A 27,409-nucleotide genomic window follows, 5' to 3' on the forward strand; every position below is an offset into this window, starting at 1 on the left:
TCATGCAGACATCCAGCCAGAAGCCAAAGAGTGAGATTAAAGATGGAAAAAAATGCTCACTCTGAAATGACACCAGGTTTTTTTTGGAGAGAACAGATAAATAGTACTCAGGAGTGAGAGAAAATATAGTAAATATCAGATACTTCAGTTTTAAGAGAGGCGGGGGTGATTTCACTTTGGTAAGAGCCATCGGATCGTTCTGTAGCTATGTCACTTCTCTGGTTCTCTCTTGGCATCTATGTAGAGTGAAATTTCTTAGCATTCCCAGGGGCCACAGGAACAAGGAACAGGCCTTTTGAAGATTAGAAAGCAGATGGCAGTTCTGGCTAACCGAAGGCCCACCATAGGAATGGCAAGGCTTCACAAACATCTGGTAAAATAGGATTTAGAGAACCAGGAAAGGCACCTGCATTAATGTAACTCCAGCTCTGGCCGCCAGGCGTTTCTGTTAATTCACTTGACCCTTCCATTTGGACTTGAGGACTAGGGATTATTTTCTGTGGTTCACAGATAAAGAGCTGGAGTGTTCAAATGAACACACTCATGGTTGTCCAGATAGTAATGCATTCAGTAACAACTCAGAATTAAGTTTACTGTCACCTGAGACGGACCACTATGTAGAGTTAACTTTGTTTGTTTGCAGCTTCCTGGAGTTCATTTTTGAATCCACTCCTGCAGTGGTCTGTAACACCCAGCGCTTTAATGGTGCTGCTGCTATTTCCATTTCACCAAGGAGACTGTAGTTCAGAAAACTATAAACCATCCTGAAAACAAAGGGTGTCGTTTCCTGTACCTCTGGCCAGCTCTGGCCTTAACATCAGGAAATCCTACTTTTCTTTTGCCAGGAGTCAGTTGCTTAATGGAAAGATGACAGGATTTGATGCCTGACCAACCTGATCAGGATCATAAATCTGCCACCTGGGCCATGCGTGTTCTTCTATCTGTAACTCTCAACTCCTGTGTGTTTGTAATGGAGCCAAACTACATAAGACTTATGCTGATAATTATTTAGCCTTATTAATGTAATATTTACATTAAATGAAATGTAGTATGTGCTTGACACATTATATGAGCAGTAAATGTTGGCTTCCTTTTCTATTAGTTTCTTTACGTTAAACCAAATCTTCTCCTACTTTATCCATCAAATATGTCCACAATCATCATAGAACCTATCAAAACACATAAATATATGAAGTTTTATTTTAAAAATCTCATTAGGGAATAATGACATAACACAGTCGTGTAGCTTTGTGTAATCTACAGAGTCTTTGGATATGTGTTTTTTCGTATGTAACAATCTAATGTAGTAAGCAGGGCATGTATGCCATCAGTTACAAGATATAGGAGCACAATTCATGATAGCCAAGCTCAGAAAACCACCTAGATGCCTGGGAACAGATGAACAAGTAAGGAAACTGTGCTATATTGGCACAACTGGGTACATTATTCAGCCAGAGGGAAGAATGAAACCCTGTCATTTGGAGGAAAACTGATTCAACCTAAGACAATCATCTAAATTAAATAAACCACTCAGAAAGCTAAAAAAAAAATAATAAAGGATGCTGAAATCAAGGCTCAGAGAAGTTCAGGGAGTGTGGGCATCATGGTAATCTGGAAAGCAAAAGGGCTGTGAGATCAATCAAAACTGGATATGAATCTATCGTGTAGCTTGTGTGCCCTTGTTGAGAGTGGCTTCACCTGTCTCCGCTTCAGCTTGCTGCTGTGGGTGCTGTACAATTCTAACCAGGAAGAAAACAGTGTGGGCTCTATGAGGCTGAGAGCAAGCGCATAGGGTCTGACATATCCACTCAGCAAAGGGGTGCACTGGGTGAAGCAGTTATATCGCCCACCACCGGCAACTGCCAGCGTCAAGGTCAGAGTTCCACAGAATTCTTCCAGCTATGGAGTCTTCACAGGGGCTAACCTAACTCTATTAATATTCTTAACAGATTGCAACGAAATTTCCAGTGATTTTGGAAGTTATCAGTTAAACTGAGAAACCTCAGTGTGTATCATCAGCTCAAAAAAAAAAAAAAAAAACGAGAGAGATAGCAAATAGAATTGTGAGGAAAAATATCATGGGAGTTATTTTTGGTGACCTTGATTTGTTTTTACTTTTGTGACAGGATTGTTAGGAAATTATCTTCATTATTGTGCTTATTTTTTTCTTTTGCTTACTTCATCGTTTTCCAGTCTTTTACTTCTGGCTGTGCATATGCATGCACTGTGCATGGTGAATATCGTCTCCACACAGGGTTTAGAGGAGTTACAGGAGCAGACACTGCTGGGGTTAGCTAGTAAAAGAGTCCCTTTTAGCAATGATTTGCAGATGCCATTGGCAGGTCTGCTAATTGTTGAATAACGGATACCCATTGTATCTTGTCACTTTAGGAGATGTGCCTATTCTAACTTATAAAAGAGAACACTGAGGATCTGAGAGGCTCCACACGTTGCCCATGTCACACAATGAATGAATAGGAAGATAAGACAGGACTGACATTCAGGGGCCCTGAACCCCAAGCTCCTGCTCCGTGCATGGTGCTGACACCCTCCTACATGTGTCCAGAGTCAGGGTCACAGCGTAACTTTCTCCTCTTTTTCATTTTAATTTTTAAGTTGCAAGTAGACAAAATATGCTTATGAGATAAAAACAAATGTTGTTGTGTATGAACACAAGGTAAAACCATAAAGTCAGGCTAATTACAATACCCATCACCTCAAATACTTAATTTTTATGACAGAAACATTATAATTTACAGCAAAATGTACAGTAGATGACTACTTACTATAATCGCTATGCTCTTCAATGTATCTCAGAGAAAAACACCTATTCTTCCTGTCTTCAAGGCTTGGACCCCTTGGCCCTCACATCCAAACTAACCAACTGCATTTTAATACTCTCAGATATGACAGAAATATTAACAAATTTTTTTTTTGATTTGTGCTAATTAAAACCCTGCTTCCCCAACACATAAGTGTGAGGAATGGAATGCACTGTGCTGAAATGGCTCCGGGTACTTGCCCGCCATGTGAACTATGATAAGACATAAGATCTGGATGCCCTGGCTGGGGATTTAGCTCAGTTGCTTTAGTGGCTGCCTGGCAAGCACAAGGTCATGAGTTTGATCCCCAGGACCACAAAATAAAAAAATAAAATAAAATAAAGATCTGGATGCCCATGAACCATTCAGGACCTCCTGCTTGGGCCACCACATTTGACTGTACTAAGGTCTCTTGGATTTGCTCTAAGATAAAGTCAAGTCAGGCCAATAGCTGGACCCAGTCTGAGAGGGTTAAAGCTGCACAGATCCCCTGAGCACACCCGGAGCTGATGGAGCCCAGGCAGTCACCTCACTGAGGCGTTGGGGCCAGTACTCCTGCCTGTTGTGACTTTGGTCACACACATTCAAATTCTAAGTGTGGATAACTGATGTGTTCGCACCAGGGAGGTCAAGCTACACAGGGCTCCAGCAGAGCCAGGCAGCAGCTCGGTGAGCAGAGCAAGGCTGCAGTCATAGGAGCTGGATTCGCTGCTGATGGGCTGACAGATGCATCGATGGGGCCCTGGGAGCCAAGCGCCCCTGATTAGTTGCAGCCCTCTGCAGCCCTCTGAGGTCTTTAAGTTCCCCTCGCCTGTAGGCAGGACTGGGGTTCAGCTCTACTTCCCTGTACATCCCACATACAATACCACACTGTCCCCACCCCACCCAGACTCCTCATTTCAGATTCTTCTTAGGACACCACCCACCCAGTCTTGGAGAAGTGGATTGCCTGGGTTTGCATTCAGTCTGGTGCTTCCTAGGAGAGAGAGTTAGTGAAATTCTTTAACCTCTCGGATCTTCAATTTAGCTTTCATACAATATTTGTAGAACCCATCTTTCAGATTTGTGATGAGCAATGAGAGGTAGTTCATACATTAAAATCTCACGTTATAGTGTGGTGTCTGACAATTGTTAAGTGCAATTAAATTGCACTGTCTATCATTAGTGTTAGCACAACTATCATGACTTTATTTCCAAACACATCTTACTAAATTCTTGAAAAGTTTTTCCTCTTTTAAGAATTTTGACTTAAAGAAAGTCTATAGTAAAATGTTTTTATTGAAAAACTCCAAATTCATATTTATTTTTATCACTCATCTACAAAGCCTTGATAGTGTCTTAAAATTCCTAGAATTTGCTGACCTTTGAAAATATTGAGTGAAAAATCATAGCAATTCCTTGAGAACACTTTTCTTGCTGATTTCAAATCCTCACAGACCTCATGGTCCTGATACAGAGAAATGATCAGTAGCTGTTTGCCCAAGTTTACCTGCCTGACAGTTCAAGATTTACAAGATATTTTCATTTCCATGAACTTTTCTGTTGTCATAATAACCCCATGAGCAAAGAACGGTCAATGCTGTAACCCCATTCTTCAGAGTAGGGAGTCTGAGACTCAGATCATACAATGCAGTGGTCAGTTCAGCCTATATGGCTTTAAGGACTTTCCTCACATTATGCTTGATGAGTGACCCTAAAGGGAAGAAGGGAGCAAGAAATAGTTAATTACACCGAAGGAGGTTTAAATCGGAAGTTAAGTTTTAAATGTGCTTGAAGTCACCAGTGAAGAAATGATCTCACCTGGATCCATACTGTGCGATTTGACAGATTTGGCTTGGAAGGACACTCTGAACAGAATGGCAGAACTGTTCAATATTGAAAAATCTGGGTCATCTGGATGGTTGACACACAATGTGATCTAAATTTAACAAAATGCCTCACATAGCCTTCCAGTACATGTCAGTGGCATTGTTATCATTTCTATTATAAATCCCATTAGTCCTGGTCCAGTTTTAATTAGATTACCTGGGCTTTCAAGCTTTCTCCTTGGATCTTAAATTTTCCCCAAACCTCCCTTAGGCTCTTCTCATCAGGAAACAGTGATGCAGAAAATGACCACCATACAGTAGGAGCTTAATAAATGACACTGAAGAATGGTACTGCTGTCACCTTGGCGCTCAGCTATCCTGGGGAAGGCAGGGCTGCCTAGCTCCACTTCACTCAGAGCCAGCCTGTGAGCTAAGGCGTATGGGTGGCCGTCCCTGGTTCTTGGTTATCCTATACCTTTCTGTTTCCTAAAATTTGCTTTCAACACCACCCTGGGGCATTAATCAATCAATGGAGAATCAAACTCAGTTGGGAATATTCTGATTAATCTAGGCTCATCATTGTATACCTCATCAGCAGCATCTGTCCTTGTTTATGATGAGTGCCTAATGAAAATAGGGATGAGACAGAAGCTAATCCAAAAACAAAAGCAAGAAACCATCTCATTAAGATCTTGGCAAACTGTAAATTGTACATGCCTTGGTAAACTAAGAAAGATAGATAGATAGATAGATAGATAGATAGATAGATAGATGTATATTTCTATGCACTAGGCTCAGTTTACCTGAACAGTTAAATAAACTTTAGAAATTGGAAAAGAAAAGGGGAAACTCAGGTAAAAAGAGAAGGAGGAGAAGAAACAAAAAATGAAAGACAGAGGAAAAAAAGAAATATAAAACAAAATAAGTAACTGAGTAAAGGAAAAGATAAAGATCCTTTCTGCTGAATTAGACAACAGAAGAAAAAATTTAAAAAGCTTTGAATACAAAATGCTCCAGGAAGAATTTCAAAACCTATAGATTGCATCAGTCCATTAAGGGTATCTCAAAAACATTTAAAATAAATGATGGTTGCACATATATGCTGCCCTGAGATACCTAAGGAAAGTTACTTGTTACCAAGACAGTTGCAGAATTTGTTTTAAATATGTCCTTACTTAATAGCAGAAAAACTAGGAAAGCACTTTCCTCTCTCAAAACATAAATCTATAATAACAATCCATTTGACTTCAAATGCCTCCATTTGTTGGAAATCCAATAAAATTAAATGTCATATTTAATTAAATTTAGCTGATTGCCCTGGCCAGGGTAAGAATTAGAAATCCAATCAACATGCGTTTTCCTCTAAATATAGGCATCTCTAAAATGTAACTTTCTAATTTCTGATACTAATTTCTATTTCTATGAAAATAGAAGAAATTATGCACAACTCAGAATTGTGACCAAATTAATAAATCCTTCCATCTGAGAAACATTAGTTTCAACATGTGTGCTCAGAGGTCTCACAGATATGTGCACAAATTCACACACATGCACACGCATGCGCGCACACACACACACACACATGCACACACACACACACACTGCCAGGTCTCCTTCCCTATTATACACATATATAACTCTCCCTCAACTGTCCATTATTGTGGACATGTCAGATGGGACGGTATTGAGAGAATTAGATGTGTCTTGTAGGTGTTGTTACTGAGTCCTTTTGTTGTTGTTTTCCTGTTTCAATGAGAAAAAAAGAGCATCTAGTTTTGCTGTGGACTGCGTCTTCCAGCCTTGACCCAGTTTGAGCAGTGCAGCTGCATCTTGTCCGCGTATATTCTCTTCAGCAACTCAGAGTTTGCTTTTGGCCATTTCTAGTATCTAGTCAGGAACACTGCCCTTACAATGATGCTTCCCTAAACTTCTAAATAGGCAGAGGCTAGTTTTGTTGTAAGCTTTAACTTCCAGGAATATATGAGAAATGTTTGAGAAAAAATTTACTGTAAAGCATTGTTTTTCCTTCATGAACTATTAATTTTGGATCAGGCAAAAATCATCAGAAATATTTATGATAAAATGTTTCTTTGCAAGCTCAGTTTGGTAGCGTGGGTTAAATTCCCAGTGGGTGATAGGCATTCTCAGGGATAACAAGACAATGAGATTTGTTGTATTACACATCTCCAATTGCTTAAACTGCTTATGATACCGTAAGGGTATTAATTATCTTTGGATTAAGATCAGCACTAAAGTCTGATCTATTTATACAACAAGCTTTGGCCTCCGAACACATTCTGAGCTTAAAACTCCAAGTGAGCTTTAAGCTCAAAAGCAGGCATCCCGGTTTTAATACCCTGATCGAATGTGCTCTTTGGAAATCTAATCTTGTTCCCTTATAGAACATGGCTTCATTTATTCTAGTTTTCTGGATAAAAATAAAACAAAAAGTCACTAATGGTTTTTATTCATCAAATGTAATATTTGCCCCAAATACCTCTCAACTCACAAAGTACTTAATGAATAAAACAAACATAATCATTGGGACCTTCACCCCCCAAACCAAAGTCATTTGACCAAAAATGATAGGGACAGAGATGTCTTTGCTCTACAAACTTCAGCCACGATGTTGTGTGTGTCTCCAGCTGAGTGCTGTGTGAGCCCTATAGAAAGACAGCAATCGCTAAAGCAGTGCTCCTCAAACTGGGGTTCATTTTGATCCCCCCAAAAGCTCAAAATCCAGGTCTGTAAATTCCACAGGGACTCAGCTTTTGAGATTAAGGCACAGTACTAATCCAAAGAAAATTAATGGTGAGCACAGTCTGGCTCCTTGGTCTAGGCTTCAGTGCCTGGCGTATAGTCAGACAATTTCAGTGTCCAGGACGGTTGTAAGATTAGGTTTGTGTAGGCACTAAGGCTTCCAGCAGTGCTGTCTTCCACTGTTATGTGCAGAAGCCAGCATCATGCAAAGAGACAGCCTCTCACTGTGGGCTCCCTGGGGACGGGGATCCTTGGGCCCCATGACACTCCACCTGACAACACCTCTTCCTGCTCAGTTGGTGCTTGCCTGAGGGTCCTTGAAGGGGGTGAGCGATCCTCTTGAGACCCTCAAGAGCTGCTCCCAGCTTACACTGGCAAAGGCACCTCTCACCCATTAGCATCATTTGTCCCGGTGCCACAAGCAGGTCTGACAGGCAGCTCCTCGGTGTTATGTATCTCTGACCAGGAAAGCCATGCAGCTGCCTAGGAAGAGAAACTGACAGAGAGAAGCTCCCTACACCCTGCTGTAAGGGACTGTGCAAGACTCTGGGGATTTCCTCTTTGCTGGGCACCCTTGCTACTCTAGATCTCCAGGTCAAAGCAAAAACACATGGCACTGTCCTTTATGCTATGCGAACGCTGCACAATGACCTCAGACCAGACATAGAGATAGGGGTTGCTTCCTGGAACTGCAGAGGAGGTGGCCAGGAGCTCTTTGCTGACCCCCTAGGAAGCTGCATGGATGCACTCCAGGCACATGAGCCCCTGTGCTCCACCAACACCTCTGTCCCTCTGTTGTTTAAATTCACATTTAAGATCCCTTAGGACTATGCACCTCTGTGGGAAGGACTTGCTCAATGGCCTCTAATTCCTAGTCTCTGGGATATGCCTAGCACATAGGAGATCCTCAATAAATAATTGCAGAATACCTGAATAACCTTTAGTTTGTAAATTATAAGAAACTGGACAGTATCTTCTCCTTTCTAATAAGCACTAAGAAACTGCTACTTGATGTAATTAGCAACTTTTCTCATAAGAAGGGTACAGAAATCCCCAACACACAGAAATGATTAACATTTGGGGAAACATAAGGACATAGTGCCCTGATTTGATCATCACATGTTGCACACAGGCACTGAGTTATTATATTATACAATCAAAATGTTCAAATGCTGTGTCTCAATTAAAAAATATCCTTTCTACTCTTATGCATGATATGAAGATGCGGATGTAGCAGGTTTGTGGACAAAGTTTTTTCTACTCAACATTAACTCAAAATAATTCTAAATGGAGGCAGGATTCTTTATGAGCAGTGGAAGTTCCTGGATCTCTGTTGAGGATGGGCTGGGGGAAAATGAGTGTGTTGATTTGGTTCCTTACTTAAGAATGAAAAAACATTAGTGTGCTCAGCAAAAAGGCATCTGTGACCTGGGTGGGGCAGACGAAGAAGGGAGATTCGAATGCACTAACACTCAGGTGTCCACTCTCCGTGGCCTCCCTGGCCATCAACATGCCTGGGGCATTTAAGCAATTGCCACATCTGGGCTCCTCCTTACAGCCAAGGTGGAATTTAGGATTATGCGGTCAGTGGCCATGAATTTTGGGAATATATCTCTCATTTTTGAAAATGCAACCTGAGAATGTATTGAGTTCCAAGTCCATATTAATCACCATTTCCTTGTGCCTTAGATAGAATCTTAATTTTCATACAAGCCTCATAAGAACCCCATGGGATCACTATTACGTTCCCCCATTTCATAGATAAGAAAACAGGGGCTCAGAAAAGCCAGCCTTTTAACAAACCAACTAAAAACTCTCAGGGCCAATGCATTTGAAGTATCAACTGATAATATATGTGTGGCTATCACTCAGCTTTGTCACTCTACCAGTGACACCACAAATGCTGGGGAATTGCTATAATGGGCAAATATGAAAGGTCACAATGTCCATTCCCTTCTCTCTGTAAAAAGCACAGGAAATCGGGAAGGGAAGGGCCTGGTTCAGCTTTGTGAAACCCGTCGTCATGAAACCCTTTCTCACTGACTCACTGTTCTCACCACATCCTTCGCCACACAGCTAAGATCAGATAAGAGTGTCCAACGCTCAGAGAGGTCTGGGTGGCTCTGTCAGAGCCCAGGGCTGTGGCCTCCAGCACGCCATCTGTTCCGCGTACTTTAGGGCTCATTTAGGCTCCTATGTGAAACATGAGACCCCAAGTTTCCCTTTTTATAATGCGAAAAAATTTCACGCTCTTCTTAAAATATTTTAAAACTCTCCTTACAGGTAGATTACCTAAATCCCTTAAAAAGCTGCTAAGAGAATATCTTTTTAAACTCTTATTATAATTATAAAATACAAGCACTGATGTTAAAGATCAGACAATCTACAAAGACTGTATTAGCAACAGAAGAGGTTTCTCCTTACCCCACCTCCATTCTGCTGAGTCTATAAATTTGGGAAAGACTTCTGCAATTTTGCTCTGTAAAGAGTTCTGTCGGATAAGATAATAAAATGTAGGAAACATAATAACAAATGTGAATAACTTTTGCGCTCATTTTTGTCACCAAATATGTATGGATTATAGTTTTCCTAAGGGGAACAACTGCATGGAATCTTTGAGCTGCAAGAGACTTACTTGACCCAACTGGCCTGTGAGTCAAATGTAGCGTAAGGCGCAGAGCTACAAAGGTTCGTTCAAAGCAACATGGTGGATGGCAGGTGTGTGGGGTGGGGGGTTCTGCCCGCCTTACTGACCCCGGGCAGTGAGCCTTGGAATGCAGCATTCTCCATGTCCCCACCTCTCGCTCTGCACGCAGGAGCTGCTCCAGAGCCAGCCACACTGGGGGGCCACCACAAAGCTTGGCTTATTTATCCTATTTCGAGACTTCCAGAGGAATGGAGTGGCTATGTAAGCAAATGTCTTAAAGTTGTAGATACCCTTGAGGAAGGGCATTTTGTCCCATATAATCATATTTACGTGGTTTAATCCCTGGAAATTACAAACTGATTAAATCCAAAACTTCGAGTTTATAATTCCACATGCCCAAGTATGTCATGAGTGATGTTAAAGTCACCTGCCCATGTTATTATACAGCAAATTGTACAACTGTATTTCATACTAAGTTAGACTTGGAAGACATTTTCACCTGTATCTGTTTATTTCCTGCTTTATATCTCAGAAGAAAGATATTAATGCTATCACTAGAAATGAGGAGGGACCAAGCGCTCCTCCAAGGCCACATGGCTCCTTCTTGGCGGCTGAGACTAGACAGAGGTTTCTGAACTCTTCTCAGTGAGGACTTCTGTGGGATTTGATGTGTGTTAGTTGTATGACATTGAGAAAGGTTCAAGTTCTCTTCAGCACGATGTAGGAGATGCGCTCAAAAAGAGGCCGAGAACTGTACATTCCACACTGTCCACAGAAGGCCACCAATGAATGAACATTTACCAGCTTCTTCTCCTTTGCCTGCCATCTACTGTTGATCTAGAGGCCTAAGAGGCAGGCATGTGCTGCGGGATAAAACACAGGACTTGGAGACGAGTCCAAGTTCCTTAGTAACTGTCCTGCAGTCCTGGTACAAAATCACACAGCTCAAGTCCAAATTCCCTTCCTGGGAATGGGCACCAGTCTCCATCCAATGAGCCCTCCAAGTTCTTTTCCATGTACCACCAATACCCAAGCTGCACAAAGTCATATGTCCCATAGCGCATTCTAATATCTGAATACCTCTGCACAAGACGCTCCACTGCCCTGGACCAGCCCTTCCCTCTGAGCCTGGAAGACTCAGCACAGGCTCTGACTCCAGGTGAAGATGCCCTGGCTCAAGACAGAGTTAGGGTTTGTTGTGTTTTCTTTCAGATGCATTCATGCTTGCAAAGAAGTTTGGAAATAGCCATTACAGAGTGATGAAATAAAACATTCTCTTTAATTTTAGGAGCACCTTGAGTGCAGAGATTTGGACTCACTGAGTACAGTATTTCTACAAAGTTTTAAATAAATGGTAGATGGATGAGTGGATGGCTAAACGGGTGGAGGGATTTACTAGAAATGTGTGAGGCTCAGTGACGTACAATGTGTTGACATGTTAGGAAACTAAATTTCTACACTGGGCTCTCATACCAGCAGGATGATCTTGAACATATGATTTAACTTTCCTGGGCCTCATTCTCTAATTGTGAAATTCGCTCTCTACTCTGATACACACAGCTGGGAGCCCCAGTAGGCTGATGAATATAAACTATATCAATAGCTCCTCACCCCAGGCTTCTCATTGAGTTTGGCCAATGGAAGACAGAAGTAGGAAATCAAGGCCCAGAGGAGCGTGCAGTGGGGACTTTCGTTCCTCCCATTACAGCTCTCTTCCTGCAGCCACCTCAGCTGATACCACCCGGCTCTTGCACCCAGCCCTGTCTCTGGAGCCTTGTCTCTGGGCCCGCTCAGTCACCACCTCTGGCTCCTCAGGTATCCCTTTCCTTCCACCCTAGGCATCTTGCTGTCTTTGTGAATCCCCCCACCTTGCCCATCTCTTTCAAAAGTTCACTTTATCAAACTCTTCTCCAATGGCAGTCATGTGAGGGAGTCACTGGTTTGGTGCTGGACCCTCCAATTGACAGAGGGGGAAACATCTTTGATTGCTCCCTGGGTCTCTGTGTAGACTGAATGTGATTGTTGTTGTACAGCCCTTCCTGAACACTCCCAGGGTCTCTGCTGCCAACTTGGGAGGTAAATAGGACCAACGAGCTCTCCTGTGCGTGTGAGTCAGGGCTCAGGTGGAGTGCTGTAGCCCATGTGAAGTGGAATGCAAATGTCACTTTCATAGAAAAGTCAAGCATGAGAATGAAAAGCATCCCTTCTCCTGCATGCTCAGGCAAGCCGGTGGACACGCCAGAGCAGAGCAGGCAGAGCCTGAGCTAATGTGCCCTCGCTGCCCAGGGGAACAGGCAGTTGCACGCCAGGGAAAACAGGCTTGGTGTACGTGTGCTCAGCTCCCCAGGGCAGATGGGATGAATGCTGACAGAAAGAGGACAGCATGTGAGAGAAAAAAAAAATATCCCTTCCTCCCCTGCTCCCAAAATAAACCAATTATTGACCTGGATTGATTCTCTCTCCCTCAGGTCCTCTGAAGCCAACACCTGCATCTAATTTCAAGAAGCAACAGTATTGTGTTCAACACGATTAAAACATGACGTGTAAAATGGTGCAATAAAGTTTGCTTTTGTTTCCACAGGCTGAGTTGAAGATCCCTCTTATTCTCCGGGTACCGAGAACTATGAACAAACCGTAAGTAGGGGCCATCGCTGTGTGTCCCAACTCCCGTGGCCAAGCACGGACTGCAGCCAGTGCCTGAAGGATGTGCCAGGGAATGGCACCACTGTTCCCGAGGGGACAGGGATTTCCCAAGAGGCCTGGTTGAGGATGTGGGCTTGTGTGTTCAGACAACTCCTGTTCCAGTAGAGGCATTTTTGTGGGTGGGTCACTGTTCTGGCCCTGTGTATGTGTGACTGGAGCAGAGATGAAATACTCCAACAGTATTTGAAATACTCCCAGAAATGCCCAGTCACTTCTCCTCCAGGTGTGTGAAGGTGCAGGTGAAAGACTGTCAGTCAGCTCTCTCTTGGTGGGTACTGAGAGTGAGTGATGTGATTTGCTTTGAACACCCAAATGTGTATCTGATGCAGGAAAATACCCTCCATGCTCCATGGCTATGAACCTAATAAAACGCAAGCAGCTCTCAGAGGTTTAAGAACTTTTTGGAATGAAAAAACTATACTGTAAAATGCATCTGTTTACATGTTTGTTTGCTATCTTTACTTCACCATTTGGTTAAGTAGCCCAAGAAGCAGAGTTACTGTATTGGAATGAAGGTGACTTTGGTAGTGCGGGAGAACCCATTCCACTCCTGCCCCCCTGAAGCACAGTGTACTAGAAGCTAATCGTGTAGGGATTTCATATGTTATTCTGCTCCATGGAGAGCACCATCCTGTCTGGGGAGGAAGGATGTCTGGTTGCTAGGTGACCCTAGGTCTTAAAGGGATCCTGGGATACAGTAGGATGATAGACAACAGCTGCATCTCACACTGGGCTTTGGGTACAGCACTGGAGTCCAGAGTGACACAGGGTGAGTAGCACTTGTCACAGCAGCCCCAGCATCATGACTGCCCCAGATGTCCACAGCTGTCAAAGCTGCATAGTGTGAGGTTTGTGGGGTGAGAAGCTGGAGCTCCGGCTGTGGAGGGAGGCTTCCAGGGTATAGGCCATGGGTGGCCTCCTCACCTGACCCAAAATCAAGCTCAGCAAGCACCATCTCTTTGCCTAGGGCGTGGCCCCTTTCCCCCTTGGCCTATAGGGCTAGATAGCAGGTATCTCTAGCTCCTCTGCTCCTCAGATTCCTCCTCCAGTGACTGCACAGGCTGACACAAGATGTCCTGATGAAATTCAGGCCTGACGCCAAATTGAAGACTTCCTTGAGTCTACTTCCATGGGAAATGGGGGGAATGTGAGGAAGAGAGGCAGGACTGGTGACCAGCAGGGTTAAGTGTAGCAAGCAGGAACATCACTGCAATAATTACAAGCATGGGATATACAGGAAGGTAAATGCATCATCATCACAGAAGTGCTGTGACAAATTACAACAACTGAGGTGGCCCTCCCAGTTCCAGAGGCAAGTAGTTCAAAAGTGAGATCAGTTGCCAGGACCCTGTTCTCTCTGAAGGCTCTGGCAGAGAATCCTCCCTGAGTGCTCAGCTCCTATGGGCGCTGGACATTCCTTGGCTCCAGGCTGCATCACTGCAGTCTTTGCCACCACGTTCACATGCCTTCTCCTCTATGCCCTCTGTTCCTCTAGGCTTAAGGCTCGCTTGTGTCTTACAGTCACTTGCCATTTAATTAAAGGTTCATCTGGGTCATTCTGGATAATCTAAATGATCCCATCTCAAGGACCTTAATTGGATCTGAAAAGACTGTTCTTCAAACAAAATTCCATTCACAAATACCAGATATAACTTAATGTGGATGTGTGTCACAGCCACTGCTGAATCAGTCTATGACATCGGACTTTATTCTCAGGTTTGCATTCCTCCTTGGGGTCTAGGTGAGATAGCTGACAATTATTGCAATATTTGCTTTGAGCCTCCATCTGGCTTTGTACCAGAGACTTCCTGACTCTTGATCTGTCTTTTTACGTCTTTTATTGATTTGACCCTTTGCTACTGACCTCCTTAGAGAGAGGTGAGGTCTCCCCTCCTGACTCACATTTTAAGTCATTTTTTTTTGTTTTTAGCCAGACAATTGTCCTTTTGGTAATGGCTTCTTATCAAGTTTCCAAAGGGTAATTTAGTGGTTTTAGCTTTAGAGTGACATCAGATACGAAGCTGAAAACACATAGAATGGAGAACAGGCCAGATGTCTGTCACTTCATACACATTAGCTCCCCCTCCGGATCAGCTGTCATCGACCTGTCTAATATCTCAGAACAAAGAAGCTGCCTTGCTAAATAGCAACTCTGCCCTAGATCTCAGAGCCTCCTTTTCCTCCCCCGATCTCCATCAGAGCTAAACTTGTCTTTACTGGCTCCTCTTACGCAGCCTCAGATCTCCAGTTCACCTGGGATTGCTGCTGACCCATTCCGAAATCAAAAGAGAACATCAAAATCACAACAGCCTCCAACACATGGGCACGCGCGCGCGCACACACACACACACACACACACACACACACACACACACGCTGATACCATAGAAATTAAAAGTAAGCCATGCTCACATATTCACACACTATTCTCACCCACCATGGTTTCCTGTCCAGAGTTTCCTGATCTGTGGGATTTTGTCACTTTAAGATTACACAGTACATACAGATAAGGAAAGCTACTACAAAGAGAATGAGAGACATTATGGCAGTCATTACTGATTTCCTCAGTGTCAGGTCTTGAAGACCTAAAAAGCCTTCATCATCCTGTTATGATTAGATTAGTTCTATAATGTTCAGTATGTATCCAATGTGTGTAAAGATGGAGACAACTAGAGACAATAAGATAGACAGTGAAGATCTCCAGTGGACTTGCTTTGAAATCCATGTTTCTTAAAATTGTTTCCTTATGATCTGCTTTGTTATGTTTAATCTTACCCTCTTTAAAGTAAAAAAAGACTCATGCATGCATAGAACCTATAAACAGTTTATGAGAACTGATCTTATAATGCATGATGAAATAAACAAATACTTTGAAGAAAAAGAGACACTAATACTCAGTGCTGATCCTGTAGTGTCATGATGTGAAATCCAGCAATACTATTATTCTTTGTTCAGAGTGATTTTAGCCTGCTATGATTTGTTTAATCTCAACATAAATGAAGATGTGGATAACTGCATATATATTTAAATGTATAGGATTGGTAACCATATTACTAAGTTTTTGTTGGATAGTTGAACAGAACCCTTTGCAGTCTCGCTGTTTGAATTCCCACTTTGTATGTTTCACTTTTGTATCTTGAACAACTGTTTGTAAGAGGACAATATGTAATCATCAACTAGTAATTTCTTACTGTTTATTTTTTTCTTTGAAAGCATGAATTATTTCTACCCATTTTCCGTTTTGTTTAGTCTTTAAATAAAATTTTTAAGAAATTACACAGTATCTCAGCAACAGCGCCACCCAGAGGCTTGTTAGAAATGCGGAATCCTTGGAACCCAGAACCCACCCCAGAGGCTGAATCCGAGAGGGTACTTTATAAACACCAATGCTGACTCCAGGGTCTAGTAAAGTTCGAAGAGTGCTGGACTACAACCCTGGGTTCTGGCGTCATTTCCTTCACTTCTGGGCACACTGAAGAAGTGTCTACAGTAATCACTAAGAGGACCGCAGAGAAGGCAGCCTTCTCTTCAGTCATCATGTGAGGGCAGTTTGGAAGTACAGGACCTGCCTTCTGGCACACAGTTTTCTGTTCTCTGGCATCTTGGGAAGGGCATCCCCTTCTACAGGGATGATTATTAATCAAGTTAATTCAAGGCAGTGAATTCTGAACCTGGTGTGACATTCAAATCCTCATGAAAATTCTGTGTCTTAATCACTTTTTCATTGCTGGAACAACGCATCTGACACCCACAAATTAAAGGAGGAAAGATATGCTTTAACTCATAGTTTGTAGAAATTGCAGTCCACGTCAGCCGGCTCCGAGGCATGGTGACATGGCAGAGGAGTGTGGTAGAAGAGAAACAGTCCATGGCAGGGCAGACAGAATGCAGCAAGCAGTAACCCTACCCCCTTTCCTGTCCCTCTATACCCCATTGAGGCAGCAGTCCTATCTTTCGGTGCCTCTCACAACCAAGGCAGGCCTTCCTATTATTCACATCCAGAAATGTGCTAAACCAATTTTGTTATTACACAACTTCAATCCCAGTATCACACATCCTAGATTCAACCACCTCCAAAAGGCCTCACCTATGAGGGCATGAGGCTTTGGGGGATAAAAGCCATAACCTTTTACAAATACCAGACCCAGTGTCCTTCCCAAGCCAAAGAAATCAGAATACCTAGACATTGGCCTTTTTATGTTGTTTAATGCTCAGGGGAGTCTAATCTGCAGCCAGGGTTAAAGAATGATATCTTGTAGTTCTGTAACCTAGAATGTCTCATAATTCTACAGTGAATGCAAAACAATCTTTATAAGTATGATTCATTCCATCCTATCAGTCTTAGTCTCCTTGGGCTGCTATAACAACATGCTTGACTCACATGCAGACATTTATTTCTCATAGTTCTGGAGCCTATAAAGTCTAAGTACAGGGTACTGGAAGACTCCCATGAGGGTCCACTTCCTGGCTCACGGCTTCTTGCTGTGTCCTTATAGGTAGAAAGGGTATCAGAGCTCCCCAGAGTGTCTTTAATCAGAGAACAGATACTATTTATAAATTCTCCACCCTCATGACATAATCACCTCTCAAAGGCCTCATCTTCTAATTCCATCAACTGGAGTGATTAAGGATTAACATGGAGTCTTTGGAGGGACCCCAAACAGTTAAACCATGCAATCTCTCATCTTAGGCACTTTTAAGGGCAGTGGATGAACATAAATAAATGGATAATAAAAAATAGATATTATATACACGTGTGTGTGCAGTGTCCATATGTGCATACATACCTTCATATTCACACAATTTACATTACATACTTATATACACGACAGAAGTAGCTCCACACATATTTGTGCAAAATTGCACCAGTTCTGTGAAAAGTATTTGTTCACCAAGCATGCATTACACTAGGCACTAAGCAAAGTGCATCATGTGTAAAGATGAAGATCCAATCCCTGTCCTCAGAGAGTGTTACCATATGTTAAGCAAATCATTCTTCTACCACACAGAAAATGGTGAGGAAAGTTACAGGCAGGAGCAATAAGAAGGGGGCAGATGTCACGATTCTAAATTGCTTCTAAACTGGGCAGGCTACATCATCTTTCTGTGCAACAAAGCTCGCAAATTCCCTAACAATCGATTAGATCACATCAAGCTCATTCCTGGGAGCACGCTGGGGCTCTTAGAGATGAGGAGATGGACCTGCAAGTTGCCCCGTCATCCCACTGGGGCCGAGAAAAAGGAGTCTTGGGGTTTGGTTTCCAGTATCTCTTCATCACTGCAGACGGGACTGATAAGAACCTTGAGGCTGTGGTTCTGAGTGTTTTGAAAGAGACAAGATCATCAGAATCACTGCTTCTAGGACCTTGCCAGTAAGTGATGTCCTGCGGATCCTCTGAGGACTTGAGAAGACGATTCTGTCTCACATTCTGCGCTTAGAACCGCATGGGAAGCAGGTGTCCCTGGAGCGGCCACACTGTAATACATTGGCTATGAAGGCTAAGTACCTTTATGTTATTAAAGTTATTCTTAGTTCTGATGGAAAAATTAAAGAGCATTCAAATTTACAAAGGTCATGAAAACCCCACTTACCCTAGATTTCCAAAATAACCACCACTTTCCTATAGACATGTCACCTTTCTTTCTGTCTCTATGTGTGATACTTTAAAATTTTAGGAAACATTAAAAATTGCTTTTAATCATCCATTTAATAATAGCTTTATATGTTGAGCATTGTCTCATAGTATTTGTTTTCTTCAAAATCATGGTGCATGAGGCTACTACTTGAATAAGGTTGATAATCCCTTCATTGTAATTATAAAGTCTGAAGGCTTTGAAATATTGAAAGATTTTTGTGGCAACTTCAGCAGCAAAGTCTGACCTGCACTCTGATGGTTACGCAGATTCTTCCTTTACACTTTTTGGTAAGATTGCATTGCAGAAATTGTATGTTTAATGACCACGGGTTGCTCCAGGCCTTACAGGGGACAGATAAGAGGACACAGCACATTTGCCATATTGCTTTTCATGCACAATATTCTGCTTTCTGACCCCAAGGGATTTAGATAAAGAATGATAGACCTGTATTTTATTCAGTGGTTTATTTGATCTTGCCCTTGGTGTTGGATACTTAAGTTGCTACCTATGGAGTTTTATGAGGCAGTTTTATCACCAAAATTAAACTCAACTCTAGGAATATTAGAGTAGGCTGTATAGTTGTCCCTAGAGGCCAGTGTGGTTTGTGCTGCCATATGTAACACAATTCTCCTCTAATGGTCCATCATTACATGGGAACACAGGCTCCAGAACCAGCCTCTCTTCCTTTGTAATATGGAAACTATCTTCCTGTTTTCTTATTTCAGAAAGAGTTCTGGAAATAAGCAAAACGGTAAAATGGAGATTCTAGATCCACAGCCATAGAGGATGTGACCTTCTACATATGATTATAACCCTCTCAGCAACCTCTCTGTGAGACAGAGTTAAGATGTTTCCCAAAAACTCTGAGAATAAAGAGCTCAGTACCTTTTAAGGAATGAGTTAGGAAACGGCAAGAAAACTCCTCCCTATGTTGGTATCAACAAAGCCAGCTTCAAGTTGATGCTAATGATCACGGACCCCACATATTTTGCTAAATAAAAGTGATGATACTTCCCTGAAATGCTTTTCCCACTTGCGTTCAGCATCTAGTCATGAGAAAAACGGAAGAAGGGAATACAGAGATCACTGACTGTCTCCATCAGGGCGGCCTGAGAAATTAAGTTATGATTTCTGGCTGCCCAGAACTTAAATAGTCTCACAAGTGGTCATAGGAGACCCACCTTAGAATAAGGACTTTCCCAGACTCAGAATCAGGAGTTAAAGTTACATACCTCAGGCTCCCAAATCTATGATCTCATGCCAATTTGAACAGCCCTGCAATGATTAAGAACACTGTCTCTGCAGATTCCTTATCAGGGACATATCACCAAAGCAAAGGGCCATTTTGCTTATTAGAGGCATATTTTCTTTTTAAAACCTTGGATGATACAATTCACTCAGCACTCAAGTGAGGATATTTATAAACTTCTTTCCAGGGCTTGACACAAGCCCAGCACCCTGGAAATGTCCAGTAGAGGATATTTCCTTCTGTTAGAGGAATGACAAAATTCAACTCTATGTAAACTCTGGGCCATTATTTTACCTCATGACGTATGTGAACAATCCCTGCTTTCGACCCCAGGGAGCACCTTCATTTTGATTTGCAGGAATTAATAAGTGTAAATCCCACTGAATTTAGGATAAATGAGAAGCTGTGATTTGGGCACCTTGAGATCAGAGTCTGAGCCCCAGCTGAGTAGTAACCATGACTGCCCTCCTAGTTATCCAGAAGTAATTATGAACCAACTCTCAGTCCAACCAGGCCTGTTCTCTATCACTATCACAGTTGTATTGCTAGGAATCAGCTTTTGGCTTGCCTGGCAATTAAAAAACTGCAAGCTGTGAGGGAACACAGCTGAGTTCCAGGGAGAACATGTTCCAGGGTTTCAGACATGGCCAGTCATTCCTGTGCAGAAGCAGCAGGTATGACTGGTCCAAAGAAAAGAAGATGGTTTATGATGGGAAAATGAGTCTTAACCTTCCTCCTCTCTTAATGGCAAAAGTGCTAGCTGGTGATGGAACTCACTGATTTAACTAGCTTACAGTATTTGGAAGACATGCAGATAAATAAACTTAATCTCTTGCCAACTCCCCAGAAGTTTTGAATTTTCATGTTTATGGCCTTTAGAAATGTCACAAGAGTAAAGAAGGCTGTATTTTAATATTTCAGTACATTATTGTTTTATTAAATATTGCATATTCATTGAAGAGCATTTAAAAATATAAATATATATACATAATGAAAAACTACCATTAATGGAGTCTTGGAAACTGACCAACCTTATTTGGCATTTTCCTTTAGAGTTGCTTACACAGACAGCTATGTACCTGTCTTATATTTAGCCTAATGTATCATAAGTATTTCCAATGTAACTAAAGTCTTTTTATATATAAGTGAACTTCCATCATTTAGATATCCCCTATTTTATATTCTTTGACTACGAAAAACAACACAGCTTATGAACTAATTTGACAAACTCTATTAATGTTACCATATTCAAACATTAGCATGTTCTGTTTTACTATGTAGCAATAAAAAAAAACCCTAGTAATTTTATGAGGTATCCCAGTTTCTGGAAAACTTACTGTAATTGTTTATAAGTATAGATTTGGTTATGTAATAAGGTCCAGCACTTATCATTGTGTTCTTCATGAAAGGAAAACCACTGGCCACCTGCCTGTCTATTCCTTATCTATACCAAATATTGTCCTAAAGATAAAATATAAGGAAGCCAACTTCATGAAAACTTTGGTCATGCCCAAACCATACCAAAATTCTGAAATGATTGCCAAAAGTTTTGGCTAGATATGATTTGTAACCAGTATCAATCAGGAAGTCCTAACAAACTTACTCATTGGAAAGAGGAAAAAGGGTTTTCTGGAATCCTGGCTGCCTAGAATTTTTAGGTGAAAAGGCCTCAACTCACAGGCATGGGCAAAAGTGTTCTGATCACAGGCTAAATAACAAGTAACTAAGATTGAGCAATGTCTATCTGATTTTCATTCTTGCCTTCCTTTCTTCTCAACTATTTTTTAGATAGAAATATGTTTTTCTGGAATGTTAAAAATAAATCTGCTGAGTTAATCCACAAATGAAGATATTAATGTCACACATTTATTTAGTCTTCAGGTAGAGTCCAAGTAGTTCAGTGATTAAGGATTCAGGCTACAGAGTCATCTAATGGAAATGTTATATCTGCCACTAGCTGTGATATTTCAGATTCATATTTAGGTTCTAGAAGGTCTTATTTTCTTTATTAAATCAACATAGTGATAATAACTACTTCAGAGGGCTCTTAAAGACACTAAGTGATTTGATATATGCAATATGTTCAGCACTTTGGACAGGAATCTGAGAGTACTCTACAGATGGAGCCAATATTATTCACCAGTTAGTGTCTACCCCCAACCATTGTTCCCCCTTATGACCTAGACACAATGCATTCAGAGACAAACCCATTTATCAGCTCCTGTAACTTGCATGAGCTTGTACCAAATTAGACCCACAGAATAAGACAGGAGAATTCATGTGCCAGGTCTAGAAGCTTCCTCCAACCCTCCAGGTATCTCTGATTCCTGCCCTTGGAAGCCAGGTTCCTTCAAAGTCATGTACTATGACCTCCATGCTGTGAGAAGACCAAGTCATGTGGAGATACCCAGGGAATGTGACTTAAAAAGACAGGGGCACTGTGGGTACTGTGCACTGCATGAGAGTCAGGAAGTCATGGCTTTCAGCCCAGTGCAGCCTTGAAATTGATACATGCATGCGTGAAGCGGCACTGGGGAACCCAAGAGTTATCCACCCAGCTGAGAACCAGAAGAGATAGATATATGTCCTTGCTTCTAGCTATTGGATGTATTAGCAGCAGATGCCTGGAACAGATAGGGTCTGTATTTTCATCATCATCCTAATTATTGCTTCAGGAAAGGCCATTTGCTGATAGATGCTCAGGACACAATTTAGACAGTTGTGGGGCTTGATATCCTCCTTTGAGAAACACTGGCTCAAGATAAAAATAACAATAAATAAACAACTAATAGACAGCCAGTAAGCAGGCTAAGAAGAGGTTCTCTTCCAGGGCAGTGCAAGATGCTAAGGGGACACAGAAGAGTGAGTGGCTTTTCCATTTTATAGCAAAAACTGCCAAAGGATGTGGCGGTATTAAAGGGGACATCCTCAGCAGGAAGCGGCATCCTGACCTGTGCTTGGGGAATGACAGGGTACTGACAGACCGCAAATGGTGACGACAGTGAGTTTAGGATTTTCTAAGTGATTATACCAGTGAGGAAATGCTGTCTGGATTTAATGTAAAGGGAATGTTAAATTGGTGATTTGACTTTCGTTGCTTAAAAACCCAGTCTAAGTAATTGGAAAGATAATTCCTTGAGTACTTCTGATGGGAAATGGAATTTAATTTCCCAGATTGCTATTGATGGGGAAAAGAAGGAGCTACAGTGAAAAATCAGGAGAATAAAAGCTGAGTCCGGGTGCAATTTTTAAAAGCTGGTGTCCGCAGGGCGGCTCTTGCCTGACTGCAGTGTTTCCTTTCAATGGACTGCAATTAGAGGCTTTTGTGCTGCTGTTTGTTGCCGTTATTGTTTATTTGAATAAAACTTTTTCAAAGGATGAAAATTCTACATTCCGTTCAGCTCCTGCAAACTTTTTAAAGGTTTTCCCTACGAAGATGCAAGTTTTATTTTAAAAAGATAAAACGAATTGTCGCTCTTCCATTTTAGGCAAGTTTTCATTTTCTTTTATTTTTTCCAACTATTTTAAATATTGATTAGAAACAAAAGAATAGTTATAAAATATGTATATGATATAAGGAATGATAAAGCAGTTGAGATTTGTGCAAAAATTTTCAGGTTTTTTTTTTTTTAAATTTCCTTTATATTTGACATTTCCATTCTCCCTTCCATGGTGACAGCACTTTGTACCCCAGGGAACACCCATCCTATATTGGGAGTTAATTACTCACTTGCCTTTATAGAATAACTTCCTATCCAAGAGTCTTACTATGTGTGTCCACAGCACCTAAATATTTCAGTGCTGCTTGTTTCTTAACTTTAGCCAAAAGAATAATCGTACAGGGTGTGTTCCAGGCCCGTGCCTGTGCTTGGTAACTGGGCTGCATGTTGTTGTCTTGGGCAAGGTGACCAGCCTCTCTGGGCTCTTTTCTTGGCTGCACATCAGGACCGACAAGACATCCCTTTTGTAGTGTTCTTGTAAGAATTCAATGAGCTGATCTACATAGAACATTTAAAACAGTACCTGAAACACAGCATGAGCTATATGTATATTAGCTGGCCACTATCATTTTGCAATCTGTTTTATAATTGCCCTATTTCACATTTCAAGAATAACCTGAGCTCTTGTGCATGGCCCCAGTGCCTTCCACTTCAACGTCATACAGTGTTTCCTCACGTGAATGTACTATTTATGTACCCATTGGCCGGCCAATGCATAACGTTCCCTCCTTGGTCTTGCTCGCCTTGGTGCTACTACAAACATTATCTTTTGTGTGGCTCTGCGCCTGTACTCAAGTTTGTCTGCAGGCAGGGGGTGTTCATAGGACCGAGATTACTTAGGCTCAAGGAATTATGCCTCCAGCTTTACCAGGCAGTGTTTCCATCTCCCAAATCACCAGGCCATTTGACACTTCCGCAGTGTGTAGGTGCCCAGTTGCTTCCTGACACCACCACACTAGCAGTTTTAATTCTTTGCTGAACTGATAAGCAGTTTTAACTTACAGCTTGTTGGCCAGAGATGTAATTGAGCGTCTTTACAGATGTTTTCTTAGATATCACTTTCGCACTCGGCACCCGTGATTTTCAAGCCATTTCCCCACTTTTCTGTCATTTCTTTTCCGCATTGGTTTGTATGAGCTATTTATTCTGCACATTTTTTCCCAATTTGTGGCTTGAAATTTAATTCTCATGTTATATTTTCTTTTTTGTTTCTGACCATAACTTCAGTGCAGAGGCACATAACAGGTTCTTCTTTATGATTCTTTTATTTTCCTTAAAGAAATTTCTTAATGTGAGGTCATTAAGATCACCTCCCACACTGCGTTCTAAACTTCATAAAATTTGCTTTGTTTAAGTCTTTAATCAGCCTGAAGTTGATTAACTTTTGTGTGTGGTACAGAAAAATAACCAATATTTTCACATGGATAAAACATTCATTGAAGATCATGCATTAAAAAATTCATTGAGGATCGTATATTAACTCCCCCAACTGCAGTGCCATTCTTGTTATAAATCAAGCTTCTTTATGTGGGTGGATCCTCTTCCAGGATTTATTCCTGCTGCCACAATTAAGAGAACCTAGGTACTGTCAATTACACAAGTCCTAATTACTTGATTTTAAGTCATGACACCCGAGGATTTATAGAGTCCATTTGTCCCTAAGCAATGAAATACTCTTCAGTATTTACTCTTTCATGTAAATTTTAGGATCATATTATCAATAGACACACAAACACTTAACTCTTGCTTGGAATTTAAATCAGAGTTACCTAAAAATTACCTTAGCAATAAATTTTCTAGCTCATAAACATGTCATATATCTCAGAGCGACAGAATTTCTCCAACGTAATTCCATAGCATCTTACAATTTTCTTCCCAAGGAGCTGGATCTTGTGAGCTTGTAAGAGATTTGTTTATAGGTGCTTTGCATATTTTGTAAATGCTAGGCAATCAAAGTCTTATTTTATTATATTTGTTGTTATTATTCCCATAGGCAATGTCCTCCTAAATGCTTTATCAATTCTAATAATCTATTTTGGGGGTTGAGATATAGATAGTAACATAATAAGCAACTTAGTTTTATTCCTTCTTCTCTTCCTATCCTTTTTCCCTGTGTTACAACTCATACAGGATCTTCTAAACTAACCACATGAAAGAGGTGAGAGTGGATGACCTCTGTTCTTAATCTTGAAAGAATTCCCTTTGGGATTTGATCACAACACATAAGGTTTAACATATATAAGGTTAACATGAATCAATATTTCTGTACTTATTAAGATGATTATGCATGTCCTTTTTCATTAATGAATGACATGTTAATGCATTTTCTAATGGTAAACAAAATTTGAATTTCTGAGATAAACTTGACCATGACACAGTGTATTCTTAACTATAGTGGTATGGTGATTCACTAGTGAGTTATTAAACAAAATGGCCTGCAAAGTCTTTTCTCTCCTACTATCCTTGCTGGAAATTGGCATAAAGTTTGTGCTAGGCTGATCAAGTAAGTTAGAGAGTATTTCTAAATTTTCTATTCTGAGCAAGAGGTTGCATGCTGTGATGAAGAATAATTTGTTTCACTACCAATAAAACCATTTTAGATTTGGGCTTCCTTGGTGGAAGGTTTTCAAATTTGATTAGTATCACTGTTTGTTACAGAAAAATGTCATTTTTTCTATTCCTTCATGAGTAATTTGCTGTTATATATTTTTCTAAATATTTATTTACTCACTAATGTTCCTTTATCCTTTGAACCACTTGTGTGCCAACAGTTATTTCCCCTTTTACAATTCTAATTTAATCGGTTTGGGTCTTCCTTTTCACTTATGATCAAATTTTCCAAAGACTCATAAGTTGCATGAGTCCTGTGCATTTTATTTTCTGTATTAGTAATTTGTGCTCTTCTCCTCATTGGTTCCTTCTGTATGTGCTTTTGGCATTATGCTTCTGCTATTTTACTGATCTACCATGTTAGACTCTTTGAAATTTTAGCTTTTCCTGTCTTTAAAAACAAAGATTTTACTTTTACGTGATTCATTTTTAAGTATTTTTTGACCCCTAGTTTGGTGATTTAAAAATAAATTCAGATTCTTTATTACCTTATTGTCACTGGGTTTTAAGCTAATCATCAATTGGTCACAGAAAATGGCTTTATGCTATTTTATGAGGATTTTAGGCCTTGGTTTATGTTCAGACCTGGCGTGCATGTGTGCAGGGCCCTGTGTCAGCCTGGAAGGAAATCTCCCAGAAACACTCACGAGGATTATGTTAATTCTTTAAGTCCTTATTGCTCTTCTTTTTATCTATTACAAATACTAGACGTTAAAAATATTTTATATCATAGTAAATTTGTTATTTTCCCAATATTTCTTATAAATACACATATTATTAGACATATAGAATTTTTAGATTATTTTATCTTCCTGGTACACTAATCTTTTTACTGTGACACAGGGTCCCACTAGAAAAAAATGCTTTCTTCCTAAAAATCTTATTTTGACTGATATTAATATAACCAAGCTAGCTCACTTTTAGTTAGTATTTTTATGGTACATTTTTATATCATTTCATATTCCAAGGTTTTTATTCTTATGGTTTGGACTTGCTTCACGTTAATAACATATAGCCAGCTTTTGAAAGTTTTAGCCTAGTAAAACAAAATTGTCTATCACTGAAGAAGTCACTCCACTCACAACCACTGTAACTACTGATGTTTATCTCCACGCTCTTATTCAGAGCTCTGCATTTGCCTCTCCTTCTGTTTCCTTATTTTTGTCTCCTTTTTGCCTTCTTTTAGTCAGCCCTGACTGCAGGTTTCTGTATGCACATGTGCACACGTGTGTGTATACACCCTCACTCCATTCCACCTCCACTCACCTGTTACTTACAGAAATTTGATTTTTGTGCTTTCTCAATATTTGGCATAATTGACTTATGAACATCTACAGTTAATATATTTGCTATAGTTTATAACAGCACGTAGATCTCGCAGCACTTGAATTCTGATCACAGTAGCATTATTTTGATCATATTAACTTTTCAATGTCAAATTTTCCATTACAATCATTGCCTTTCAATATGAAGAACACACACTGGAATATCCTTTGGTGAGGGCATATTGTAATATCACATATATATACACATACACACACACACACACACACACACACACATATATATATATGTATGTATGTATATGTATGTGTATAGCCAAGAAGAGTCTTTCTTTTGCCCTCACTAATAAAATGATAACTTCATTGGAGATACAATTCCAGGTTGACAGT

The 27,409-nt window shown here is 40.8% G+C and overlaps 1 protein-coding gene across 1 annotated transcript in view; it reads left to right on the forward strand.

The window, feature by feature from the left end:
- Positions 1–27,409, forward strand: part of Clnk (cytokine dependent hematopoietic cell linker) — a 159,939-nt gene that overhangs the window by 908 nt on the left and 131,622 nt on the right. Inside the window, exon 2 of the mRNA XM_023562660.2 lies at positions 12,619–12,671. Coding sequence (XP_023418428.2) covers positions 12,661–12,671 — 11 coding nt within the window. The 5' untranslated portion in view covers positions 12,619–12,660. The remainder of the gene's footprint in view (positions 1–12,618; positions 12,672–27,409) is intronic.

The sequence above is a fragment of the Cavia porcellus genome, unplaced genomic scaffold (genome assembly GCF_034190915.1).
Source record: "Cavia porcellus strain 051 isolate PalLab524CR breed Dunkin Hartley unplaced genomic scaffold, mCavPor4.1 scaffold_18, whole genome shotgun sequence".
NCBI classification, from domain to species: Eukaryota; Metazoa; Chordata; class Mammalia; order Rodentia; family Caviidae; genus Cavia; species Cavia porcellus.